The sequence below is a fragment of the Polypterus senegalus genome, chromosome 6 (genome assembly GCF_016835505.1).
Source record: "Polypterus senegalus isolate Bchr_013 chromosome 6, ASM1683550v1, whole genome shotgun sequence".
In the NCBI taxonomy this organism is placed as follows: Eukaryota; Metazoa; Chordata; class Cladistia; order Polypteriformes; family Polypteridae; genus Polypterus; species Polypterus senegalus.
The window spans coordinates 318,189-341,949 of NC_053159.1; the positions used below are offsets into that span (position 1 = coordinate 318,189).

Here is a 23,761-nt window from a genome sequence, read left to right on the forward strand (position 1 = left end):
TAAAATGAGCTCATCGAGAACACGGGGACACAGCTGGAAACTTGTGAAGGGTGAATTTCACACAAAGAACGATAGACACTTGGAATAAGCGGCCAAGTAGTGTGGTGGACAGTAAGACGTGAGGGACTTTCAACACTCGACTTGATGTTTTCTTGGAGGAAACAAGTGGACAGGACTGGCAAGCTTTGTTGGGCTGACTGGCCCGTCCTCGTCTCGAGTGCTCGGATGTTCTAATGCTTGCGGTCCTCGTTGCGTTTGGCTTTGAGATGAACACACAAATCCTCCCTCCAGTAAAAACACACGGCAAACAGGCGTCTTTGAATTGTCGCCGACTCAAACGCGAAAGCCACACCTCTGTCCGTATACCGGATCCCGTTTCGCCGTTGCGTTATTTCACGGCCGCTCGTCAGCGCTCTTTAGTACTTTCATTACGTCTGCCCTGCTCCGCCTCTTTACGACGTTCTACTTTGTCTTCTTCTCTTTGTCTTTTATTTCCGACCCCAATTGGACCTGCGAGGTTTTCAGTTTCACTCGGCCCGAGCTCTTCTTATTTTCTAAATTTGTACTTGGATTATTTTTTATTGGGGGCAGCACGGTGGCGCAGTGGGTGGCGCTGCTGCCTCGCAGTTTGGGTTCGCTTCCTGGGTCCCCCCTGCGTGGAGTTTGCATGTTCTCCCCGTGTCCTCCCACAGTCCAGAGACATGCAGGTCAGGTGGACTGGCGGTCCTAAATGGTCCCTAGTGTGTGTGCCCTGCCTTGTGCCCTGTGTTGACTGGGATTGGCTCCAGCAGACCCCCATGACCCTGTGTGAGGATATAGCAGGTTGGATAATGGACACCTAATTCAGATCTTTATCTTCTGGCTCTCCATCTGGAAGTCACACACAGACCACAGCTCTGACAAGCACCGTGGCCCCCCATCAAAGGGAGGCTTGGTTAGACTCACTGCTGGGGTCTCACTGAGACAGTGGAGAGGGGGCACCAGGAATCACAATCAGTCTCACTTGCTTCTTCTTCCCAAATGTGAAAATGAACATTCGCCACACTGGCACCCCCCGTGTGTGTTAGTGCCACACCTGACAGGCCAACACTCCTCTACTGGAACAGAAATGTGCCATTTATCCATCTTGCCTTCCGGAAAGCATTTGAGAAGGTGCCATATGAGAGGCGGGCACCCAAAGAGAAGAAATGGGCGTTCTGGGTGTGATGTGTAGATGGGCACAGAACTGGCTAGCTAGCACATGGGAGGCAGAGGGTGATGGTGTGAAGAACCTTATCTAACTGGGCGACAGTAACAGTGGTGTCTTGCGGGGGGCCGCAGCCGTTTTTAATCTGGGTGGCATCATCAATGACAAGCTGGTTATGTTTGATAAGAGGAAGAAGAGCAAACAGCGGAGCACACAGTCGGGGGTCTCAACGTCAGCAGCACCCCTGCAGCTTGGGCCACACAACGGAAGACGTCCAGAGAAGGGCAGCAGTCCAGAGGATCAAGACGGGGACATTAAAATGAGCTCAGCGAGGACATGTGGGGGACAGCTGCTCGACAGACACGCAGACTAAGTGACCAAGCAGCGTGGTGGGCCGGAGGACTTTAGGGGCCTCGTGGGGTCCGCTCTCGTCCGGACGGTTCTGATGTTGTAAAGACAAGGTGCCCGCAGGCTGGTGGGGGTCTTTGGCGGGCCTACAGCACATTCTGCCCACCTCAGCCCGCTACGTCTAACAAGCGCGGGGTATCTTCAGATTTCTAAACTGGCGCCAGGCAGAGTAGCGGGGCCTCAGTGTTCGTACTTCGTTCTGACAAGCGGATCTTTCACACGTCTGCCAGTCTGAATGTCCTTGACGTCTTTATACTTTTAGTAGTCACTGCTGTCACGTGACCATCCTAACCCACCGCCGTCTACAGCCACACAGTTCATAATCATTAATGTGAAATCAGTGTGGAAAACAACCCCTCGAGACCCCGATGGCACCAGTGCCTGCAGTGAGATCAAAGGCGGCATTGGCATCAGGCTTCTATAAATTGAGCAAAAACCAGGCTGCTGCCCCTTAAAGGTGAGCCAGTCTTATTTGTACAATGTCTGCCGACTGGCAGCACCTCCTCTTCAAACTCTGTCCATGTTCTTCAAAGTCCTAATTGGAAGCTTCTCTTTCTACTGGTTTGATTTCGATTCCCCTTCATGTCGAGGAAACGGCAGGTCAGCCGCTCGAATACGCAATTCGCCGCAGGATTCCTCGCACTAACAGGCACCTCCAAAAGTGGGATCCGATTTCAAAGATCCCAAGCACTTAAAAGCAGCTAATCAAAGCTATAATTATTTAATGAGGGCTACTTAACCCCGTCCAGCGGCGCTGTAATTGTTTAACTGTCTATGAATGGCGAGATTTGTTCGCGGCTAATAACGGGCTCAGCCATACCAGACCCGCACAGCAGCAGCGGGAGACGCTGGACATTTACACTTAAGAATAAAAAGTACAAGAAAATGGATGGCAGACACGCAGAGCGCCGAGGACACTGGCATTTAGTCGCCCCGCACTACAGCGTCACAAACACGTGTGAACGGCAGGAGCGATGCATTGTGGGCTGTGAGCAGGAGGCCAGGACGTGCCAGCGAGTCGAGTGGCATTAGGACAACAGAAACACACACTGCAGCTTCCAAGTGGGGGGCGCCGCCCGCCGTCCAGCAGGGTGGTGTGGAGCAGAAGGACGGACGGACGGCCCTCACTGCCCCGTGGACGGGCACTTCGAAGCAGCGGCTCAAGTAACGGACGTGAACGGTTAACGGTGAGCAATACAAATAAGAAGAGGGGCAGCAACACCTCGTGGGCACTGCTATACCAACTTGGTCAAGAAAGAGAGAATATTAAAGTAACGTGACGGTGGCACGGAGGGTCTCACTGCTCAAAGACCGGGTCCAGAACGGTGCAGGCTGGCGCTCCTTTACACCCGATTATTGACCGTATGGAGTACCGTTTCTGCTGACAGAGGAAGGCTATTGAGCTGAACGCCCACCACAGGTCTTGTATCGACTGCTGAGGGTCTGCGACACATCGATTAAACACAAGAAAACAAAATCACTTGGAATCCATACGGAAAAATCCTTGATAACACAAAGAGAGAAAGACACGGGGGTCTTGGAGATGCCCCCGCAGGCACAGAGTGGCCATCCATCTCCCCCAAAGGAGCAGAGGGGTATTCTGTTATGCCCTGAAAGTGTGATGATGATGATGATGATGAGACCTTGGATGGGCCGAGCTGTCCGCACCTGAGAAGCAGGACCCGTCTCGATGAATAACGTGAAAGTGACAGCGCGATCCTTCATCGGGACATCAGTCGCAGGCAGAACGCACAAGTGTTTAATGGCTAAATTGGGAGACTGTTACTAATCGCTTATTGAATAATGAAAGTGACACAGCTGATAAAAGATTTCAATACTCTGGATTATTTATAATATTTCACTTAAGTGCTCGACTGAATAATGGCTTCCCGGGGCACACGAGGGAGCGTACATTTTACAAAAGTGTGAGCGGGCGCCGTACAACGGGCACAATGCAAACGGAGAGTGAATTCACGCCCTTACACCTCGACACTGAGCCGTATCCTCATCCTCCCGGCGACGCTGGCTTTGCAAATCATTGATTCCGCTGAGAATCGGACTGGGAACAAATTCCCAGAGCAGCTTTGTAGGAAGTGTGACTGGAAGGCTTTGGAAGTTATGGGCCCTGAGAAAAGCAGCAGTGCCTGAACACTAAGAGGCTCCCATTTCTGTATAAAGGCTGTTGTTGCTTAAAAGTTAATGTGCGGCTGTCAGAATGAAGTGCAATAAAGATTTATGAGCTTTAAATGAGCTCCCATTCATCACGAGGGCCTGCACAGCAGCGTCGGGCACAACTAGCCCTTCAGGGGAAGGGCGAGAGCGAGAGGGGCTGGCGAAAGTGTAAGAAAATGGACTCCCACTAAACGGCTGTCCGCTTGTGCCCAGCATACAGACGGACGGACAGACAGACAGACAACGCTGGCGAGGAAGAAGAAGAAGAAGAAGAGAGAGACGCTTGAGCCGCTCGGTTAGAGCTTTCATCGGGATGCTTTAAATATAGCAAGGCCACGCAGTCATAAATATTAAACTCGGCTTTATTTAATAAAGAGGAAAGAAAGCTACATTAATCCTCTTCTGGGTGCCATTCCCCTCCCATGGTGCCGAGTACTTGGAGTTCATTTTCTCCTTCACTATTGATACTAATCTCTCTTTATCTCCTCATTAGGCACATCGGTGAATCCAGGACTTGAGCACATTAGTGGCTATTAATGCTGCACAGGCATTCGGCAGACAGCAGCAGCCGCCGAGGCCGTGGCAGATCTATACTGATGAAGCTACCAGTCACATCGCCACGGTCCACATTCGCGTGACACTGCGCCATCAAATACAAATCGATGCTGAAATACGGACCCCTCCGTCCCGCTCCCACACCATCCGCAATACTGAGGCTTGGCTAAAATAATCGCCATTCCTGTACAAACACAGAGAAGGATTTAAAAAGGAGACCTTGGCCCTAGCAGAGTCACCCAGACTGGCACTTTACTGAACAAGCATGTCACTTGGCAAAAGGAAAACCAACCCGCGATATCCTAACACAGGGTCACGGGGGGCCTGCTGGAGCCAACACAGGGCGCCGGGCAGGGTGCCAGCCCCCCAATTTAGGACCGCTAATGCACCTAACCTGCATGGCTGTGGACTGTGAGAACATGCAAACTCCACGCAGGCAGGCAGGGAGGACCCGGGAAACGAACCCAGACGGGTCTCCTAAACTGCGAGGCAGCAGCGCTACCCACTGTGCCACCCTGCCACCCGGAAAACCAACAGCATTTCAAAAACTGCCAAGCAGTTTGCTGGGAGTGAACTTCGATGTGTGTGGGGTTACCAACTTGTGGCATGTCGTGCTGGCGTAGGGACCGGTGCCCTGTGACTCTCACCGGACTACGGGTGCATAGCAGCAGTAAAATAATAAAAGGCTTTTTCAACAAGCAGAGAAAAATGAATAAAAAACAATGAGAGATAAAACAAAGAGCAGGACGGCCACTCGCCAGGGCAGCCTTACTGACACATCTGACACGAGCAGGATGAAGAAGTCAGCAGAGAAAGGAAGAGGAAGAGGAGGAAGTGCAGCAGAGGAAGATGAAGTCACAGCTCCAGCGAGGCCAACGAGGGATGGCACACTACAACTGCCAACCTCGTTCAGATGTTTGAATAAACCGGACGACGAGCACCGATAGGAACTTTGAAATAAAAACAGGACATTGAACCGAGGAGGACTTGTGTTCACGTCTGTGTATTCTGTCGTACTGACACCCACCCTCTCTCGCTGAACTGCCTTTCCGGAGGTTTCTTCCATTTTTTTTTTTGGCCCTGTGGGACATCCTGAGGATTCGCGGGATCCCCTCGAGGTTGCTGGATATCACGGCCGGCCTGTCCACTGGTACTGTGAGTGCTGTGCAGAGTGGAGGCAGACCCTCCGTGTTGATTGTGGGGTTCATCAGCGGTGTGTTCTGCTCCTTCTCTGTTCAATGCTGGCATGGACTGGGTGTTGGGCAGAGTCGTGGGGGTCCAGTGGCTGTGGGGCATCAGTTGGTGAAGAGGGATTCACAGATCTTGATTAGGCTGACGATGCTGTGATCTTCACAAAGTCAATGGAGGCTCTGATCAGGACGCTCGAGAGACTGAGTGAGGGGTCTGAGTGTCTGGGCTTGTGAGGGTCCTGATAAAAACCAAAGATCAGGGCCTTCAATGACCGCCTGGGCACGGCCATCAGCAGTGTGTCTGTCTGAGTGTCGACCTCATCGAGAGGTTTGCTTACCTCAGCAGTGACATTCATGACTCTGGTGACTCTTCTGTGAAGTCAGTAGACAGATTGGGAGGGCATGGGGGGTCATGAGGTCACTTTAAAGGGGTGTGTGGCGCTCACGATATCAGCAAAAGGGCGAAGGTCCAAGTCTTTAGAGTCCTGGTGCCCCCATTATGAGACATGGCCGCCGTCCAGTGACCTGAGACGAAGACTGGACTCCTTCAGTACTGTGTCTCTCCAGAAGATCTTGGGTCCCACTGGTTTGACTTTGAGTTGCTCATGGAGTCCCGAATGAGGCACATGACTGCACTGTGAGGGAACGCCAGTTACGGCACTACGGCCATGTGGCGCGATTACCCGAGGGTGATCAGCTCGTAAGAGCCTCATTACTGGGGACTCGAGTGGCTGGAGCAGGCCAAGGGGTCGCCCACGTAACACCTGGCTGTGGCAGATAGAGGGTGGGACTGGACCGCATGTCTGCCTGGGGGGGTGCCAACTGGGATCCCGAGTTGTTTCATCGTGTAGTGGGTGTGGCAACAGGCTGTACCAGTGCAGGCCCCCCAACTTGACTTGACTCCTTGTCATGTCAAGAGGCAGGGCCTGTTAAAGCCCATTGTATTTTACAGTAAATGACCGCAGTCGCCAGGCCCACCACAAGAGCAGTTCAGCCTGAAAAAGAGCACTCAAGAAGTTGCAGTGTGGTATCCATTGTTCTTTTTCGCCTGTTCTCAGTTATTGTGAATTGACGTTTTGTTGGAGCCACAATGTTATTCCACGCCAATTCAATGGCCAGAGAGCCATCACTTCTACAAGGACACTAAACGATTGATAGCCATCCCTCCATTACCCTATTATGGCTGAAGCATCTTGGCGAATGTATTTTAATGAGACTCTTCACCAAAGTGAGGTTTGGACCACTGGAAAGACCACCTGGCACAAGGCAATCACTCGACACCGCCAATCAAGCTCATGCCAAAGGCTCGAGAACCGCACAGGAGGAAGGAAGACAGGAAATGCCCCTCAGCCCGCTGCTTGACATTTCAACTCAGACAGGCGGATATTCTGCGGCTTTCACGTTAAACAAAAAGAGCTGCTGCTGAAAGTTCTAAAATGAAGATATTACCAGTTATGATGACTTGTCTAATGTTGCATTAAACATATTTGAGCTGTAAACTACACTGTGCGGCTGTCTGACTGTCTGACTGACTGACTGTGTACAGTAACATTCCCTCTGAGCCCAGGAGATGTGCCCTCATGCCAGTCACGCTTTCTGATCCACCATGGACTGGCTTTTGGGGATGACAGGCCAGCGACCGTTGTGTGACCGTGGAGCTGCTCCGCTCTTGTCAGCACAGACGCAGGCCACGCAGGCCACGCATACCTGGGCAGACCGGAGGGAGGCCATCACAGGTGCTGTGATCACGAATCACATAAAGACGACTTCATTCCTTGGCATCACTTAATGGTGCATGTTGGGATGTGAGATTTTGCATATAACTTGATAAATGTTTTGTATGTCTTTATTTAGAATTTAGGCAAACCAATGTCATTTAGAGGTATTCATGTTTGCCCCCCCATTACGACTGTCTCTTTGTAATTTTACGACAGGATTTGGGGGGATGTGTCTTAAATCAGTTTGGCGAGTGTTTCTCTGCTAAAGTTTTTCAACCCCCACAAGGAAGCCAGGATGCCTAACATATGGTTTTGGGGGCTGCAGGTGTTAAGATGTTCTATTCCCCCATTGGTCTGAGGTATGGCTGTCTGGATTGGCCGCAGGAGTTGGACAGAAAACCCATAAATCTGCTTACTCCACCACATTCTCTCTCTCTGACCCACATATGATGAAGAAGCATCTCTGTTACTAACCTGTGATGATGAAGACAACACAATGAAGAGCTCAGCTCAGCAGCCATTTTGAACAGACAGGTGGCTGAAAGCTGAGCACCAACGATGCCTTAACTAGAGACATTTGAAGTAACTACGAGTCTGTGTGCCACCTGAGCTACACATCACCGTTGGATCACGCTGTAGGATTGCCAATGTTCAAATGTACTTTGCATTTTGTTATTATTTATGAATATTAATATCAATAATACATTACTTTATGTGTAACTTAACTCCTGCTTGTCTTTTTACTACATCTAATAGCCTGAGGTTATAGATATAGAAGGGAAGGTGGCGAGAAGTTATATAGAGTGGTGAGTCTGTGAGATTAGGTATTCTAAGGCTACACATTAATAATACAATAGGGGATAGTAGAGCAATATGTATATTTATATAATACTCTACCAGGATAAAACAGTGCATTGAAGCGGCTGTATGCCGATCCTGTAAGGGCGCACAGTACACGTGCCACATTTACAAGTACAGACAGAAAGAGACGAGGCAAACAAGTAGAAATACACCAAGTGAACACACGTATACCCGAGTAAAGCGGAACTGAACAGGAGAGCCTTCACCAATCAGCAACACTGCCATGAAATGCCAAAGAAAACACAAAATCAGGTAAAATGCCTAAAAGTCACATGATATGCTTTACTACAGAAACAGTTTCACAATAAAGAAAAGACAGAAAGGAAGCTGAACTTGAGTGCCATGCGCTGTCAAAGAGCTAATCAGGTATGTGACAAAGGAGCACCAGGGCACCCCGAGTGCCAAGCACACAAGAGCGCACCAGCAGCGCAAGACGAGACACGCAAACTGTGGCGCTCTTGGCGTGTGCGTAATGACACTGGCCGGTCACTGTCCAACCCGCAGGGTCACAAAGCTGAACGACACGGAGACTTGGGAAGTGAAGCACTGCAGAAGTGCACGGGGCTTAGGAAACGGACGGATGGACTTGGGGGTAAAAGAGATAAAGAAATGGCCGTGTGTCTTCACCTCTGGACGGCCGCTCAGTACTTCTGACAGCTAAATGAAGTTTTTGCAAGGTTCTCTTCCAGAAACTCTCCTCTGAGAGCAGCATACGCTGTTCTGAAGCTCTGATTTTTAATTTTCCGCTTCACACAACCGACAGAGCAATTGTTTCCCATTAAGAGAAGCAACAGACAGCAGCAGCTTATAGGCAGCCATCTATGTCTTTGTGAATGTTCTCCATCCATTCAGATGGTAAAAAGCCTGCTACTCTGCACTCATCCCGATGATTAACCCATGGAGCCGCCATTATGAGACGGTTAAACTTGTCAAACTGTACAGCGGTAACGTGAACGTTACCTACCCGCTGCTCGCCAGGCTCCAGGCTGGGCTTCATTTGTGCTTGACGGTGTTAACTCAGCAATCTTAAGAGGGTCTTTCTACACCAACCTCCCACTTACTGGATCATTTGTACTTCCAGTGTCTGCTAAAGGGTTTCTGAGCGCCTTCAGTGCTCACCTCTTCCTATATAACTGCGAGTTTTTAAGGACTGATTCTATTAAACAATCCAAAGGTAATAATTCAGCAAGTACACCCAACACTCAACTACTAATTTCCGTCCACCTTTACATTTCACAGTTTCTTATATGCATTATTCTGAGAAATGTAATCATAATTCCTCTATCGTGCGCAGTGTTTGAATTATAAAGAGACGCGATGGCTTGGTGGGTTTGGAGCGTCGGTGTAGGCACTGCCAGGCGACACATGCTGGGTCGGGAGACACACTGAGCCTCGTCTCTGTGCCAGGGCTCATCTGATGAAGGTGGAAGGGGCCTGCAAACGCACAACCAACTTGGTAAAATACAACTCGGCGACATCCTTTACCAGTTAGCTGATGGTTACAGTAGGTTCAAAGAGATGTTTTAATTATATTTAAATGACAAGGTGATTTAAAATGTTGAAAATAAATGTATATAATTGATGAACAAACTTTATTCTGCAGATGGAGCAAACTCTAATCTTACATCATTATCTTCTGCAACCAAAATTGCTAATCCTTTGTATAAATTGCATTGTTTGTAATCGCATGATAACGTTATGTCGAGCACACCAGGTGACCTGCGAGTGCGGCTTAAGGAATATCTTTACCCTCAACGCATTGGGACGCAGGCGATTCTGTGGACTTTCCGGCGTCCTACTTTCTCATTTAAATATCATTAAAAGATCTCTTTAAACCGAACTATTGCCTAACTGGTAAAGGATGTCACCAAGTTGACGGTCACCCAGTTGCCCCTGAACGATTTGACAGGCACGGTATCATTGCCTGTTGAGATGCAAAGGTGTCAGCCGTCTCTACGTTTGTGTTATTTACGCAGGGAGCGAAGTTTGAAATCTCAGTGGAAACTTCACTCTTCGGGTTAGGACATGACATGAACTCTGACCAGCGTCAATCCTGAGCTCCTCATACCTTAGGCTACCCGCCGGTGGATGCACAGAGCCTGCCGCTGCCATGGTGTGCAGAACGCCATCCCTGAAGCTAGAGGTCCCTTCAAGCCCGAGAACAGAAGGCACGTTTGCAGTGAGGAATGCCACCCAATTCCCACTGTGAACAGCTGGACATACCATTAGCTAAATGCCCGTACGTTCTGTTGGCACGCGCCGAGCACATGGAGGATCACACGTGCTGCAGACCAGCTTAAGGAGGATTGGGGTTCTTGTCACATCTGTAGAAACTACTGTGTCTCAATGGCATTCTTCTCTTTGTTCATTTATTAGATTGGCATTCCAAGTACGGGTGCTTCCTTCGTGGAAGGCACACCAGAGACATAAGAGACGACTGCAGTCGGTAACAGGGGGCCTCAAAGACAATCGCAAATTTTTACAAAGAAAATGACTTCAAGGCTCCCATTACATAGACCAGAGGACAAGTTACTTTCCACCGTCGCTCATTAATGTCTGGTTAATGAAAAGTACTTTCAAAGCAAGTGATCAAAGAAATGGACGTTAGCTTTACCTAAAATATCCATTTCTTCAAAAAATGCAACTGTTGACGAGTGAACATCCTGAGGGACGTGTGAAGTGCTTCAAGACAGACATTTGTTAAAAAGCGACCAAGACAGCTGTGGGACGATTACCCAGAAGTAGGGGTCTTCTTAAGGCCTACAACACTACAGGTGAACCGATTTTAAGATGTGATGCCACAACTGCTGCCAGTCTGGAGCGTGAAGAACGTTTCCACCGTGATAACCGCACCATACAAAGCCAAAAGAACAGACAAGTGAAGTCCAGGTTTGCTGGTTACCTAGTGAGACGATCTGTGCAGGCCAAATACAGAAGACTTTCATTGGTTTAATGGAGGAAATGAAAGCAGACCATGGCACACCCTTGGGCTCCCTTTGTAGGATCGTGTAAGCAAAAACATTTCAATGAAAAATGAAATGTAGAATTTTAGAAGAAAATAAAATGAGAGACAGAGAGTCAAAGTGTGCTGAGCCATCTGTAATGCGCTGTGTAAGCGTGTCCCAGGCAAACCAATCACATGTTCAGAGAACAGTCTGCTCGTGTGACAACAGCCGAGGGCATTCCGACTGGCACTAAACTAAATCTTAGCACTCTTTGATTGTAATTTCCACAGAGCTAAGAAAAGATGAATGAATTCTTATTGGTAACAATAACAGATTAACAGAGGGGAAAAAATCAAAGGCGCCATATCGATTACCTTGAACATTATACACTGTACATATTGAAATAAAATGAACACCGCAAGTGAGACATGGAGGACACGGCAGACATCAGGAGGAGCCTCTAAAACTGCCGAGTGGCCGAGGAGAAAGCCAATCAGACCTGCAAACATTAGGCACCTTCAGGATTTAAGGGCCTTTAAAAAACACGACGTGTGCTCTTAACAAGCCTGATGTGGGGTGGGGGACAGAGAACCTCTCTGATGTCACTTCTTAGGACTGCTGTGTGCGGTGACAATGACTTACTTCTATTCTGAGGCTACCAAATGACAACTTTTCTGCAGTTGTAAAGAACACAACTCAAGGTGCTGAAACTTTGTTTTTTAATTATTATTAGTTTTCCTAATAACGATTCATTTCATTTTTCACTGAAATATTGTTTGCTTACGAGCTCCTCTTAAAGGCGAGCAGTGGTGCGACATGATTTAGCACGATTTCAGCCTCGGAACGGCACTGAGCTCGTGTAGACAGCGGATATTTACGGTACTACATATTCATTCCAATAAATTCTTTCAAAAGCACAACTGTAATTAGCTAAACATCCAAATCCAAAAGCAGCTGTGGAATCAGCAGCAAGCATTCTAGGAAGCTGAGCGGATCTGAAGAACGTGACAGACCCGCACGAATCAACAAGACTTCGGCTGCACGGACATCCTCCCAGAGCGGCGGTGGCAGCGGCTTACCTTCAGCCGTACTTGATATGCCATCCGCCTTGAAGTTGCTGGTGCTTTTCTTTCGGCGGTGCTTCTTTCTGCTGGCATGTGGGGATGGAGGGGGGTCCAGTTTAGGACTGGTAGTGCTGGAAATACTGGGGCTGGAGCACACGGAGTCGCCAAGGCCTGTATCTGGAATGGGAAAAAATGACAAAAAAAAGACAAAAGAGAGAAACAATCAAGCACGCAAGGAGATGCGGTTTTCAATTCTGTACACACAAAGCAGATGGCTTCAACCAACAAACGTGTTTTATTTTGCACCTTTGACACAAAATACCGCACAGCTTTCTGAAAAACAGACCAGTAATAAAGGAAGAGAACAGTAAAAGGACCATCTCCCAATGTGCAGTGACCGATAAGTGGATGGACACCCCAGATCTGCACTCGGGGTCAGTAATTAGCAGGATGGCAGCAAACAAGAGAATGACGCTGGCAAGCAAAGGAGGATGGGATGGTCAAGAATGTCAGACGGCCAGCGACTTCAGGAGGAGTCCAAGGGGACGAGATGATCGGCTGATTAGGCCAAGCCAGCCATCTGTGGAGTGCTGGGCTTTACAAGCAGTAAGCAGTCGAGTCTGACGGACAGTCCAGAGCGCTCACGTCGGATTTACTGAGACTTGGGCGGCCACTGACTGACTGAATTTGGACTCGAGTCACTCTGTTTTCTCACTCTGTATTATTTGTAGGAAGTAGTTACGTACAATGAGCGCGGAGACCAAATTCAGACAAGACAGTGAAAGAGTCGCAGGACTGGACGGGCCCTGGGCTGCCACCGCTAGCTAAGTCACCAGGCCATTGGGTGAGATTTGGTGGGCAGAGGTCCGCAGCTCAAGTCTTGTGTAATGGCGCAAACAAACACCAACAGTAATAAAAGGACAAACCTGTAAGGCCACCTCAATCAGCAGCCCTACATCCCTTCCCTATTCACTCCGTCTGGCCGACGTCTTCCTCCTTGACAACATGACACGCGTGTGCGCAGTTAATCGATCGCGAAGTGATTAACCGGTCGTTGAGTGATTGAGGAGTCGGCGAGAAACAACTGAAAACTCCCATCATCGGTGTGTTCGTCCGTCCACCCAAGTCCCGCTCAGCTCAACGCGCCGGAAGTGCCGGACGACTCGCGCCCGCGCATGTAAAGGCGGGCAAAAAATGGCGCGCGTTCGCCGGCGGTCACGAGTGGTGCGCGCTGCCCAAATCGGACGTGGACGTCCGTGGAGTTGACACGCAAACAAGCCGGCCGTCCGTCCGGTAAGTAAACGTACGGTAATACCGCTGCTCTTTCCTTTTCCGTTTCCGTTTTTTAAAGTCGTTCCGCTTTGTTGGTGTTGCGGCCTCTGCGGAACACGAGCGCCCGCGCCAGCCAGCGGTGTGGAATGTCCACCGAACTTGAAATGTCCGCTTCTGGGAGGCGATGTGAGGAGAAGCCTTGGGCGCAGCCTCCGGCACCGAACCGTCACCTCGACAACACGGCTCTAGAATCGGGCTATGGAAGTGCGGCGTGTGCCCCCACGACGCGACTCTTCGTGCGCTAATAAACGAAGACGCATCTTGTAAGAATGACGCCGACTGGGGGATTCTCCGGCACGCGAACCCACTCGTCAAGCCCCTCATCTCCGGCACTTTGAGCGCGGATGTCGAGCACAGGTCGCGTGTATTTAGCGACATAGAAAGATGGGGTACCCTGCTGGCAGCCTGAAAATGGCTCTTGGTGTTCAGCAGTGCCAATCACATACATCAGCGCTCAACCAGCCACGCGCCTCTTCCTTTATGTTGTTGATTTATTTTAATTTTTTTTTTTTCCCCTCAAATTAGCTTATTAAGCCAGCGGACAGTAAAAGGCCTCCCTTCCTTCCTCACATCCCCTGGACCTCCGTAATCCAGCAGTCATTCAGGCACCAAGGAGGCCAGCGGTCAGCTCTCGGTTTATATAGCGCCTTTCAGTGACTGCCGAGAGCCAGTACACGCCTCGACTTTACTTTCAGGACCTCCTCTCACTGCTTGTTCTGCATGGTGACATCAGATTTTTTTTTTTTTTTGTTTGCTTTGCCAATCTTCTGCTTGGCACTGCTGATGAAAATCAAATTGTGAAATTCATAAATATGCACAGTCTGTAAAGGTGCAGTAAATGTTGATTTAGCTGTTCATGTTTGTATGGTTTAGGTTTAAATATAAAGCTGGCAAGAGTAATGTGGTACAAGTTGGCACAACATAATGTTCTACACAGCTTGGTGCCTTTTTGTCATCCTGCAGAAAAAGCAGCAACTGCAGAAAGAGCCCCTCCAGCTTGGGCACAGTTAACGCCATGCGAGATCCAGAGGTCGCAGCTTAAATGTCTGCTGGAAAAGCATCCTGCTCTTCAGAAGACCCCCATTTAGAGAGCTGCAAGGGCGTTCAAAGGACAGTTGCGCCTGAAGGTGGCACAGCATCAGCAGGTGAGTGCAGCCCGACGCGACTTGCACATCAGGTCTTTGTGGAAGCCTTAAATGCACAAGGCCATCCAGCACAAGGGGGTCCTGTTAATCGTCTCCCAGCAATCGAGCCGTTTTCCTAACTGATGACTTTGATCCTGCCTTTATCCAACACGCCACTTGAAAGACAAACACTCTGAAAGCCATCAGAAAGGGACGCCCCTAGTTTTGTGCTTGCTGCTATCATTCAGGTCAAAGTAGGTTATCTGGGGAAGTCGTAAGCACGTAAAGAACTTAAATGAGGTAAAGGGCGCACATCAGAATCCAGTAGCAACTCGAGAGGCCTCCATTTCAAAGTGCACATTGGCGCAACTGAACCTTTTTAATTTGATACAATAGAATGTCATTCACTCTGGCAGGGCACGGCACAAGCAACAAGCGCAGCATCAATCAGTCAGTTCGTATCTGATGCAGCAGAAGCATTTTACATCAAGAGCGCGGCACAGAATTGTAGGATCTGCTCTGCCTGAAACAGTTTGGGTGACTCAGTCAGAGCAGACCATCTGTGAGGTGCACTTGTACCCGATCACTGCCATGAGGAAGTTCTGCTTTGACATTTTAAAACGCAAAATGCAGGTTTGGTCCAGGTTCAGAGTCATGTGGCATCAGTGTCAAAAATAGAAAACGGCCAGCCGGAGCAGCAGGCAGTGGCTTCTTCATCCTCATCATCACCACCAGATGAAGTCAAGCCACGTGAACACACAGCACAGAAAGATTTGACTTTGCAGTTCATTTCCGTGCTTAATTAAAAACCACCCACCAGAGCTGCAATCCTGGCTGAATTATCCCTAATGTTAGCAGCTAGTAACGCAGATACTGGTAAATCTGGACGGACGGGACGACATGGGGCCAGAGCCGTCTCCGACAATAAGAAAGTTGGTGTGCCAGCTAGGAAATAAATACTTCTTCTCTAACGTCAAGCGTAAAAATGCAAACACCCCTCAAGTGTGCCTTAATGCTCTCACTCTGGTGTTCACAATTCTGTGCTAATTAATTGCAAGTCAGACCTGTGAGACATGCTCTCTTTCAGTTTGCTTTGCTTTATTCACACTTTAAAGTAAGGCTAATTACCGAAGCCCATAAATGCGAACATAACATAGCAAATACTTTAAATGCAAAAAAAAAGATCTGCAGCCAGTAAAACGGCGGCACAAGGAAAACACGAGTGAGCAACAGCTGCAAGTAAAGTCAACGTTTTAGCAGAACAAGATCACTCCAGTACACTGGGCCTTGGCAAACTATCAAATATAATGAGAAGTAAAGATGTCCACCCTCATGATGGCACAATTTAATTATGCATGTTGTTGTGTTAGGCCGGCTGAACCGACAGCTGAGGCGCAGCTACGACACATAAAAGGACAGGCAGCAGTAGTGCACTAATTAAAGACGCGCTCACAACAAGAAACTGATGCTGATGACCGAGTTTGGATTCACTGAGCTCGCCACCATACGCATACTAGTGGAGCAGAACTGTGCTACAGAAGATTAATTATTAATAGTTGTTAAGGGAGAGTCTCCGAGGACACGAAATGTGATTAACAAGAGCGAGATAAAAGCTCAACATAACGAAAGCCGAGCTCTCAGTAAAGTATTAGGAATTCTTGAAACCGAGAGTCAGAGAGAAATTCAGGTTCACCGAGCGTCATTTGCCTGTGCGCATGAATTCTGGAGGGGTAACTCTGGCTGACATCTTGATTTAAAGTCAGGGGTTCCAATTGCATTGAGTAGACACACAGTGAGCTAGAAGTGAGAACCGAAGCACCAGCTCATTGCCCTCCTCTTCATCGGCTCACTTGTTTTGTGCCACTCATTTGTAATAATGGCATCCTCTGTGCCAGCGATCCCATTCTGTCTGGTGCCTCAATCGACAAGACTGTAAATAAATCGCCAGACGAGACCAAATCAGGGCTGTGCTGGAGCTGACTGGCAGAGTAAGTGCTCTTAATGGTACTCTTGTGTGGCAGATGCTGCTGTATCTCCTGTGATTCACTTGGTATTCTGCTGTTGCTCTGAAGCCTTTCCCTTGACGTATTCTACCAATAAACCTGCCTGTGGGTCTTTATTTACACGTGTCCGTCTGGCTCAGAAGACACCCCTAAGACGTGTGAGGGGTGCTGGTCATCACACATCATTATTACACCTCACTTTAGAGCATTTAAGCAGTTGACATTGCATCGGGCAGCAGTTACTCGGGCCATGGAGATCTCTCGTGTCTTCCGAGAACAAATCTCCAGAAAGTGATTACCCTTGAAAAGCAAACATAACCTGCAGAGCAGAAACATCTGGCATGTCTGATCACTGGGCAGTGCCAGCGGACTTCTTATCCCAGGCTTTGATCCGCTCTGGTTTTAGTTTTATGCAAATCGACAGCCGGAGTACAGTAAACACTTCTGGCAAAGTTGACTTGACACTCCAATTGCTCTTCTTTTATTACGTGGAATTTTTCAAGAGGAATATTTGCGCTAATCAATACCTCAGCTAAATGACAAATTAAATCATCCTGCCACCACCGTCTGCTCTCTTTAGTGTTGGATAGATACCTTGTAATTACGTACGTGTCGCTGCTATCCGCTCACTTAATTGCAGGACACGGGTGTGAACGGCAAAGAAAGCGACTGGACATGTGACCATACTGACCCTATGAAACAGCAGTCTGCCCACGTCACATGGCAAGGCAAATTCCAGGCACTTGCTATATGTGAGCGCTGCTAACGCAAATCCTGCTCTTGTCAGGATGGCACAGGAGCTGGCATCATCCGACACATAGTCTACTTGATGCTGGGGCAGCAAAATGCAAGTTAGCTATAAAGGTACCGTGTCTACTCGAGGACTTGGTTTTATCCTGTAATGTCAGTCGTATTAAGTCACGCTATTGGGCCAAGAGATTCTGATATGCTAATGCCCACCTGAGCCTTTTCTTTTCTCTGCGGGTGCGTCAATGCACAGTATCAGCGTGTGCTCCTAACCCCTCTGTCCCTCTCTGTTGTGCCTGCGTGAGCACACAGTGTTTAGTACCTGAATGCACCGTTTTGTGTGTCTCACACCCTCGTACACCTTCATCGTAAGAGCATCCCGCTTCTGCGTTCAAATATGAAGCTGATTTTAAACATTGAAGTAGCAAAAGAAATTGTGCTGGTGCAACAAAATTCAATGTATCTGAGAAACCGGTGCGAGATTGGAGGAGGCAAGAAGATGTACAGGAAAAAAATGAAGGGTCAAATTTTTGAACAGGCGAATAAGTTGGTTCTGATTTTATGATCGATTTTTCGGGTTTCAAGACCCAACTTATATGCGAGTATATACGGTAATTCAATCACTTGGCCAGAAACACGAGTCCATCTTCAGATCTACCAGTAAGCGTGTGTTAAATGAGCTCCTTCTTACAACTGATGTGTGTGTGTGTTGAATGGGCAGCAGTGTACTGGGTGGGCTTCCCAGAGGTGACCCTCACCCACAGTAATAATGTGACAGCCCCGAAGGAGGGGCTCGACTTTGCCCTTTTTATACTCTGGAGTGGTTTGGCTTTTTGCTAACCTGCCCTTTGTCACAGCTGGAATGTGTGTGACATGACCACCTAAAGCAGAGTCTGGTCGGTTAAGATATAAAACCCATTGGGCTCTTTGTGGGCAAGGCCTGCCACCTCTGATGTCGGGTACTGGTGCTGGTATAGCATGGCTGTTAAAGAAACCAAAACATGTCTGTAGCTCAGCATCTCTCTCAGTCATGGCCACGCACCCCGTACCACCTTGTGCAATTTCACACTCGACTACAAAGACACCCCTACTGCAGTGCGGAGGGGCGCGGGCATTGCCATTTTGGCCTTGCTTCACCCCTCACAGCACAAAAGGCCCTCTCTGCTAAAATCAAATACATGAAATGCATATGCTGTGCTTGATCTTTCATAACAACACCCTTTACATTTTCCCTCATGCTGAGCAGAACTAAAGTCTTTTCACAAGCCAGAGCTTTGGGCAACATTGGCATCCAATCTTTAGCTCCCTAGAGCTGAATTTTCTAAGGGCACTTTAAGTGAGCTAGTGTGACATCTTGGCAGGCTGTGCCAGATGTTGAGACCCCTGTTGAAGAGCCAGCTACATGAGCAATGACCTCCACGGCATCACGGTGACCATTCACTGAAGTCTTAGACCCCTCGTGTGTGTGTGTGTGTGTGCGCGTGTCTACCCATCACCTCTCAAGATTCAGCAAGGCTGCTGAGAAACAGCAAAAGCAAGCAGCACAAAGAGAAATCCATCCATCCATCCTCCAACCCGCTATATCCTAACTACAGGGTCACGGGGGTCTGCTGGAGCCAATTCCAGCCAACACAGGGCGCAAGGCAGGAACAAACCCCGGGCACTTTAGGGCACACACACCAGGGCCAATTTAGGACCGGCATGTCTTTAGACACAGGGAGAACATGCAAACTCCACTCAGGGAGGACCTGGGAAGCGAACCCAGATGGGGCTCCTTACTGCGAGGCAGCAGTGCTACCCACTGCGCCACAGTGCCGCCCACAAAGAGAAATCTTTTTGGTAAATATTTAGTGTGTGGATGAACGCAGAGACAAATCATTACTCACTCCAAGGGCACCTGAATAATGGCTTCCTGTGGCGTTTTTGGACACACAGTTCTAGATGAAGGAGACCCATGTGGAGTCCTCCGATGAAACACTGCCACACGCTATGTCTACATAAGGGCACAGCCTCCGGCCAGCTCTGCGGTCACCGAAGGTGCTGCATTGTCCCTTTTCATTTCTGTAAAGCCATTCATGATTTGAGGTGTGATGTGTTCACGTACGGCCAATGAAGATCCCCACTACTTATTTGGTTAGAGTTACTAGAATCAGTCCAGGAAAGTACGGAGTGTAAACTAAAGGCCTCACTGGACACAAGAATGAGCCAAGAGGTGCCAGTGTCTCTGCCAGGGTGCTAGCCATGGGGTTGGCCAAGAGACTTTGTGTGTTCAGACCAGACCGTGTCTAATGGTTGACAGATTTGCAACATTTGGCTTTACACTGTAAAAAACAAAAAGGAGGCTACAGTTACGGTAAAGTACTGCCAGCTGTGGTTGCCAGAGTTTACCATACAAAAAAAGGTGAGAGTATTTGTAGGTCCACGGTGCCACTTTGCAGCAGATAACGGTTTCTTTGTTACAACACATTCCGATAGAAGTGAGCGTTTCACTGTGCCAACCAATAAACCTTTGAAAACACAGTCGGGATCAAAGAGCAGCACACAGTTGACATCAGTAAAGTGACAATCGCCAACAGCAGACACGGCTCACTGCATTACAGTAATCCCTCGCTATATCGCGCTTCGACTTTCGCGGATTTTATATGTAAGCATAAATATAAATAAATATATAACGCAGATTGTTTGCTGCTTCGTGGGTCTTTTTACTTCCTGTACATGCTTCCTCAGTTGGTTTGCCCAGTTGATTTCATACAAGGGACGCTATTGGAGGATGGCTGAGAAGCTAACCAATCAGAGCACGCAGTTAAGTTCCTGTGTGCTGATTGGCTCAGCGACGGAGCGCCAAATTCGATTTACGCAGTGTTAACCAGGAAGTCTTGTCTCGCTCATTCAGCATCAACGTGTTTCGCTGTGTAAAGAGTTCACTTTTGTGCGTAGTCAAGCCCTTCATTACGACTCCAAGACGATCTGCTCCTGCTACTGCTTCAGGGGCCGTGCCCAAGTGCCAATGGAAGATGTTAACGATTGCCGAAAAGGTAAAAGTTTTGGATTTGTTGAAGGAAGGGAACAGCTACACCGCTGTAGGATGCCATTACGGTATCAATGAGGCTACGATTCTTTTTATTTAAAAAGTAGGAAAGGAACAGAAGATCTACGCTCGCAGTGTCCGTTAACCGGGGCGCAAAACGAGTTGTAAGTGGACGTCATAAGGCGATAGTCTGGAATCTGTTTTAGGGATTTGGATTGAAGACGAACAACGGCGGTGCTACACAGTCGCCTGAAGAGGCTCCTTAGAAGAGCTGTGACACTCTCCTTTGTTGTGCAGTAAAACGAAACTCATCGTTATCGGACAAGTCGTCGTGCGAGTCATTGTTGGTGAGTAACATAATTCATTTTCTACTTACAGTACTTAGCACATGTACGTACGTTTAGTGTCACTGTACACACATTTACTGTATACTATTTTTCTTGCATTGTATGTATTTATTGCTGGTGGCCTGTCTGTCATAATGGCTGTAACATACTGTATGTGATATCGGGGACACTCGCTATCTTTAAAATAATAAGATTTAGGTTTTACTGTATATAAACAGTGTGTTTACAAACATCATTTCAATGAATCTTACCTGATATCTAAGAGAATACAAAGGGTTAGGCTGTATAACTGTGTGGGAGAGTTTCTAAGGGCTTCAAATCTATCAAAATAACCAGGTGAACATAGGGGTTCTACTTCGCCGATTTTCACCACTCGAGGAGGGATTACTGTATATACATTAAAAGAATTCAGCGTTCTGGCACATTCGCTGGAGGAGAAGTCAAGTTTGCTTTGGTGGGGTTTGGTGTCCTACTGGTGGGCCAACTTATGGAATACAACCCCCCGGATATCAGCTGCCATAACCTCAAAAGACCTTCAGCACTCTGCCGACTTGGGTGCAAAGGTGGGCGGGTCACCAGGAACAACATGGGCACAGGGGCGTGTCCTTATGCAAATAGCCTAACTTGGGCGTTACGGTTGTTCACCTTCGCTATTTAAATGTTTTACACGGTAGAATTAACGGTAATTTTTTTTAGTGTAACTGATGTCTCAGTAAACAGTCTGCAGCATGTTTTAAAGGTAGAAAAATTATCGATTTTACAGAACTTGGCTATAAAAAATACTGAAATGTATCGTTTAACATACTGTATACGGGGAATTGTCAGTACAACATAAGTCAACTTTCCTTTTTTTCAGAAAAGCCATTTTACTTCTGTTCACTTTAAGTGCTAAACATGTCAATAAAGTTAACGTACAATTCTCAGAGCGGCTTCCTCGAGTTTACCAGCACCGCTGGGTACGAGGCTGGGGCACACACACCTACACGTGGCCAATGCAGAAGTGCCAGTGCACCTAACGAGCTGTGGAGGCCACTTGATCCACTAGCCCTCTCTCCTGTTGGCTGGCAGACTACGGTAATCACGAGTGTCATCACTTCTCTTCCCTACCGCAGGGTCCCAAGTGTAAAGTGTGACCCGCTCGGACCCTGTGCAGGCGGCCCAAAGTAACTGAACGGGCTCGAAGGAGAATGCCACGCACAGCCTGCGCTTGACATCTCTTGTGCTCTCGGGGGGTTTTTTTTCCGCCCTTGTCCTTTGATTTCTACGAAACACAGAAAGGTTATGCTGGCCCAACATCAAGAGCAGTAAGTGGTGAGATATGGGCACAAGACGGAGTCAATAAAGCAGGCAGGATCAAACTTGCACTTCCACGAGCCACAATGATGATTGCTTTCTTCACAATGTCCCTCGCTTTCAGCTCTGCTTAGCATGTCAATTAGCCATTAGTGTTCAAACAAACAACAAGGATAATCCTAATAATCGTCTGTCTTTGAGAATGGAAGACATGAAACATGAGGTAGGGAAGCAGTTTCACTTTTCATTCAGCGAACTGACAGCCGTGACTAGGGGCTGAATAAAATAACATTCAGTTCACATAAATATCAAACAAGCCTTGCTGGAGTGATGAGGCCCCCTCCTCTTCCTGGAACATGGTCCCAGCATTGTGCAACGGCAGACAGCCCCAAGGACACTCATAACTTATTTTACAATCATTTAGTCTCAGCTCAAGTGGAAAACGTGACAACTTATCTCTGCTGACAAGATGCCATCTCAAACCGTACAATTAACTGTACCCGATTAACTGCCCGGCCCATCATTATCTCCTGAATTTGATGGACTGCACTGAGCCGGCTCGCTCTCGCTCGCTCGCCCCCTCTCTCTCTCTCCCTCCCTCTCCCCCTCTCTCTTTCTCTCGCTCGCCCTCTCTCTCTCTCTCTCTCTCTCTCCCTCTTTCCCTCTCTCTCTTGCTCGCTCACTCTCTCTCTCTCTCTTTCCCTCTCTCTCTTGCTCGCTCACTCTCTCTCTCTCTCTCTCTCTCCCTCTCCCCCTCTCTTTCTCTCGCCCTCTCTCTCTCTCTCGCCCTCTTTCTCTCGCTTGCCCTCTCTCTCTCTCCCTCTTTCTCCCTCTCTTTCTCTTGCTCGCTCACTCTCTCTTTTTCTTGCTCTCTCTCGCTCACTCACACTCTCTCTCTCTCTCTCTCTCTCTCTCTCTCCCTCCCTCTCTTTCTCGCTCACTCTCTCTCTTTCTCTCTCCCCGAGAGATAGATGGCGGTCAGCCTGACAAGAATGAACTGCATACTTGATTCACACTTTTTGGGAGAAAAGTTCACAGCTAACAAAAACCAGTGAACGCTGCTTTTAACTGACACAATGTGGTGTTCACTGGAATCCGTAAACGGGACGGCAGATTCAGAAGGTATGCCAACTCAACGGGACATTCAAATTATTCAAAGAAGTAAACCATTCACATGGGACAGACACCCACCAGGCTAATAAAGTCAGCGGCAGGGCGGCCCAAAGAGAAACACGTCAGGGGATCACATGATAGACGAGACGCGTGCGCTTCATTTATGGGTGACAAAAACGAAATCTCCCAGAGGGGCCTGGACCCTGAAATGTGCACATTTTCCTAAACTAAAAACAAAAATTCTCTCCCCAGATACAATTTTTCTTCTCAACTCTGGGAACAAAGTGTGAGGCGGTGGGTGTTCAAGCAGATATTCACACAAGAGGGCATGTAACTGGGTGACAGGAGAAGTCACAGCCTGCCAGCCCTCACCAGCATCGGGTCACCGTCACATTCACGAGGTGGACGTGTCCCACAGATTGTTATTGGTGTGAATGTGGTGCCATCAGGGGTGGTCTTTGAATGGGGAGCTTGATGTGCAGTCCAGTGGGAGCCTCGTCACTTACATGCCTGACCAGGCCGAGTGCCACTGGTAGACTGAACTGGCTGTTCTGTTATTCGAGGGGTCGAAGTGCGATTCTGCACAAAGCTGTGGAGTATTTGCAGTGACTTCTGAGAGTGTCGCGCAGACACAGTGACATTCTAGAGACCATCGTCATCGGTGCACACCGAGCA

General features: G+C 48.3%; 1 protein-coding gene across 8 annotated transcripts in view; it reads right to left on the minus strand.

The window, feature by feature from the left end:
* The window catches only part of agap1 (ArfGAP with GTPase domain, ankyrin repeat and PH domain 1), a 165,016-nt gene that overhangs the window by 40,906 nt on the left and 100,349 nt on the right, over positions 1–23,761 (minus strand). For all 8 annotated transcript variants that reach the window (XM_039755134.1, XM_039755133.1, XM_039755132.1 and 5 more), the window contains one exon: positions 12,115–12,276. In XM_039755134.1, coding sequence (XP_039611068.1) covers positions 12,115–12,276 — 162 coding nt within the window. The remainder of the gene's footprint in view (positions 1–12,114; positions 12,277–23,761) is intronic.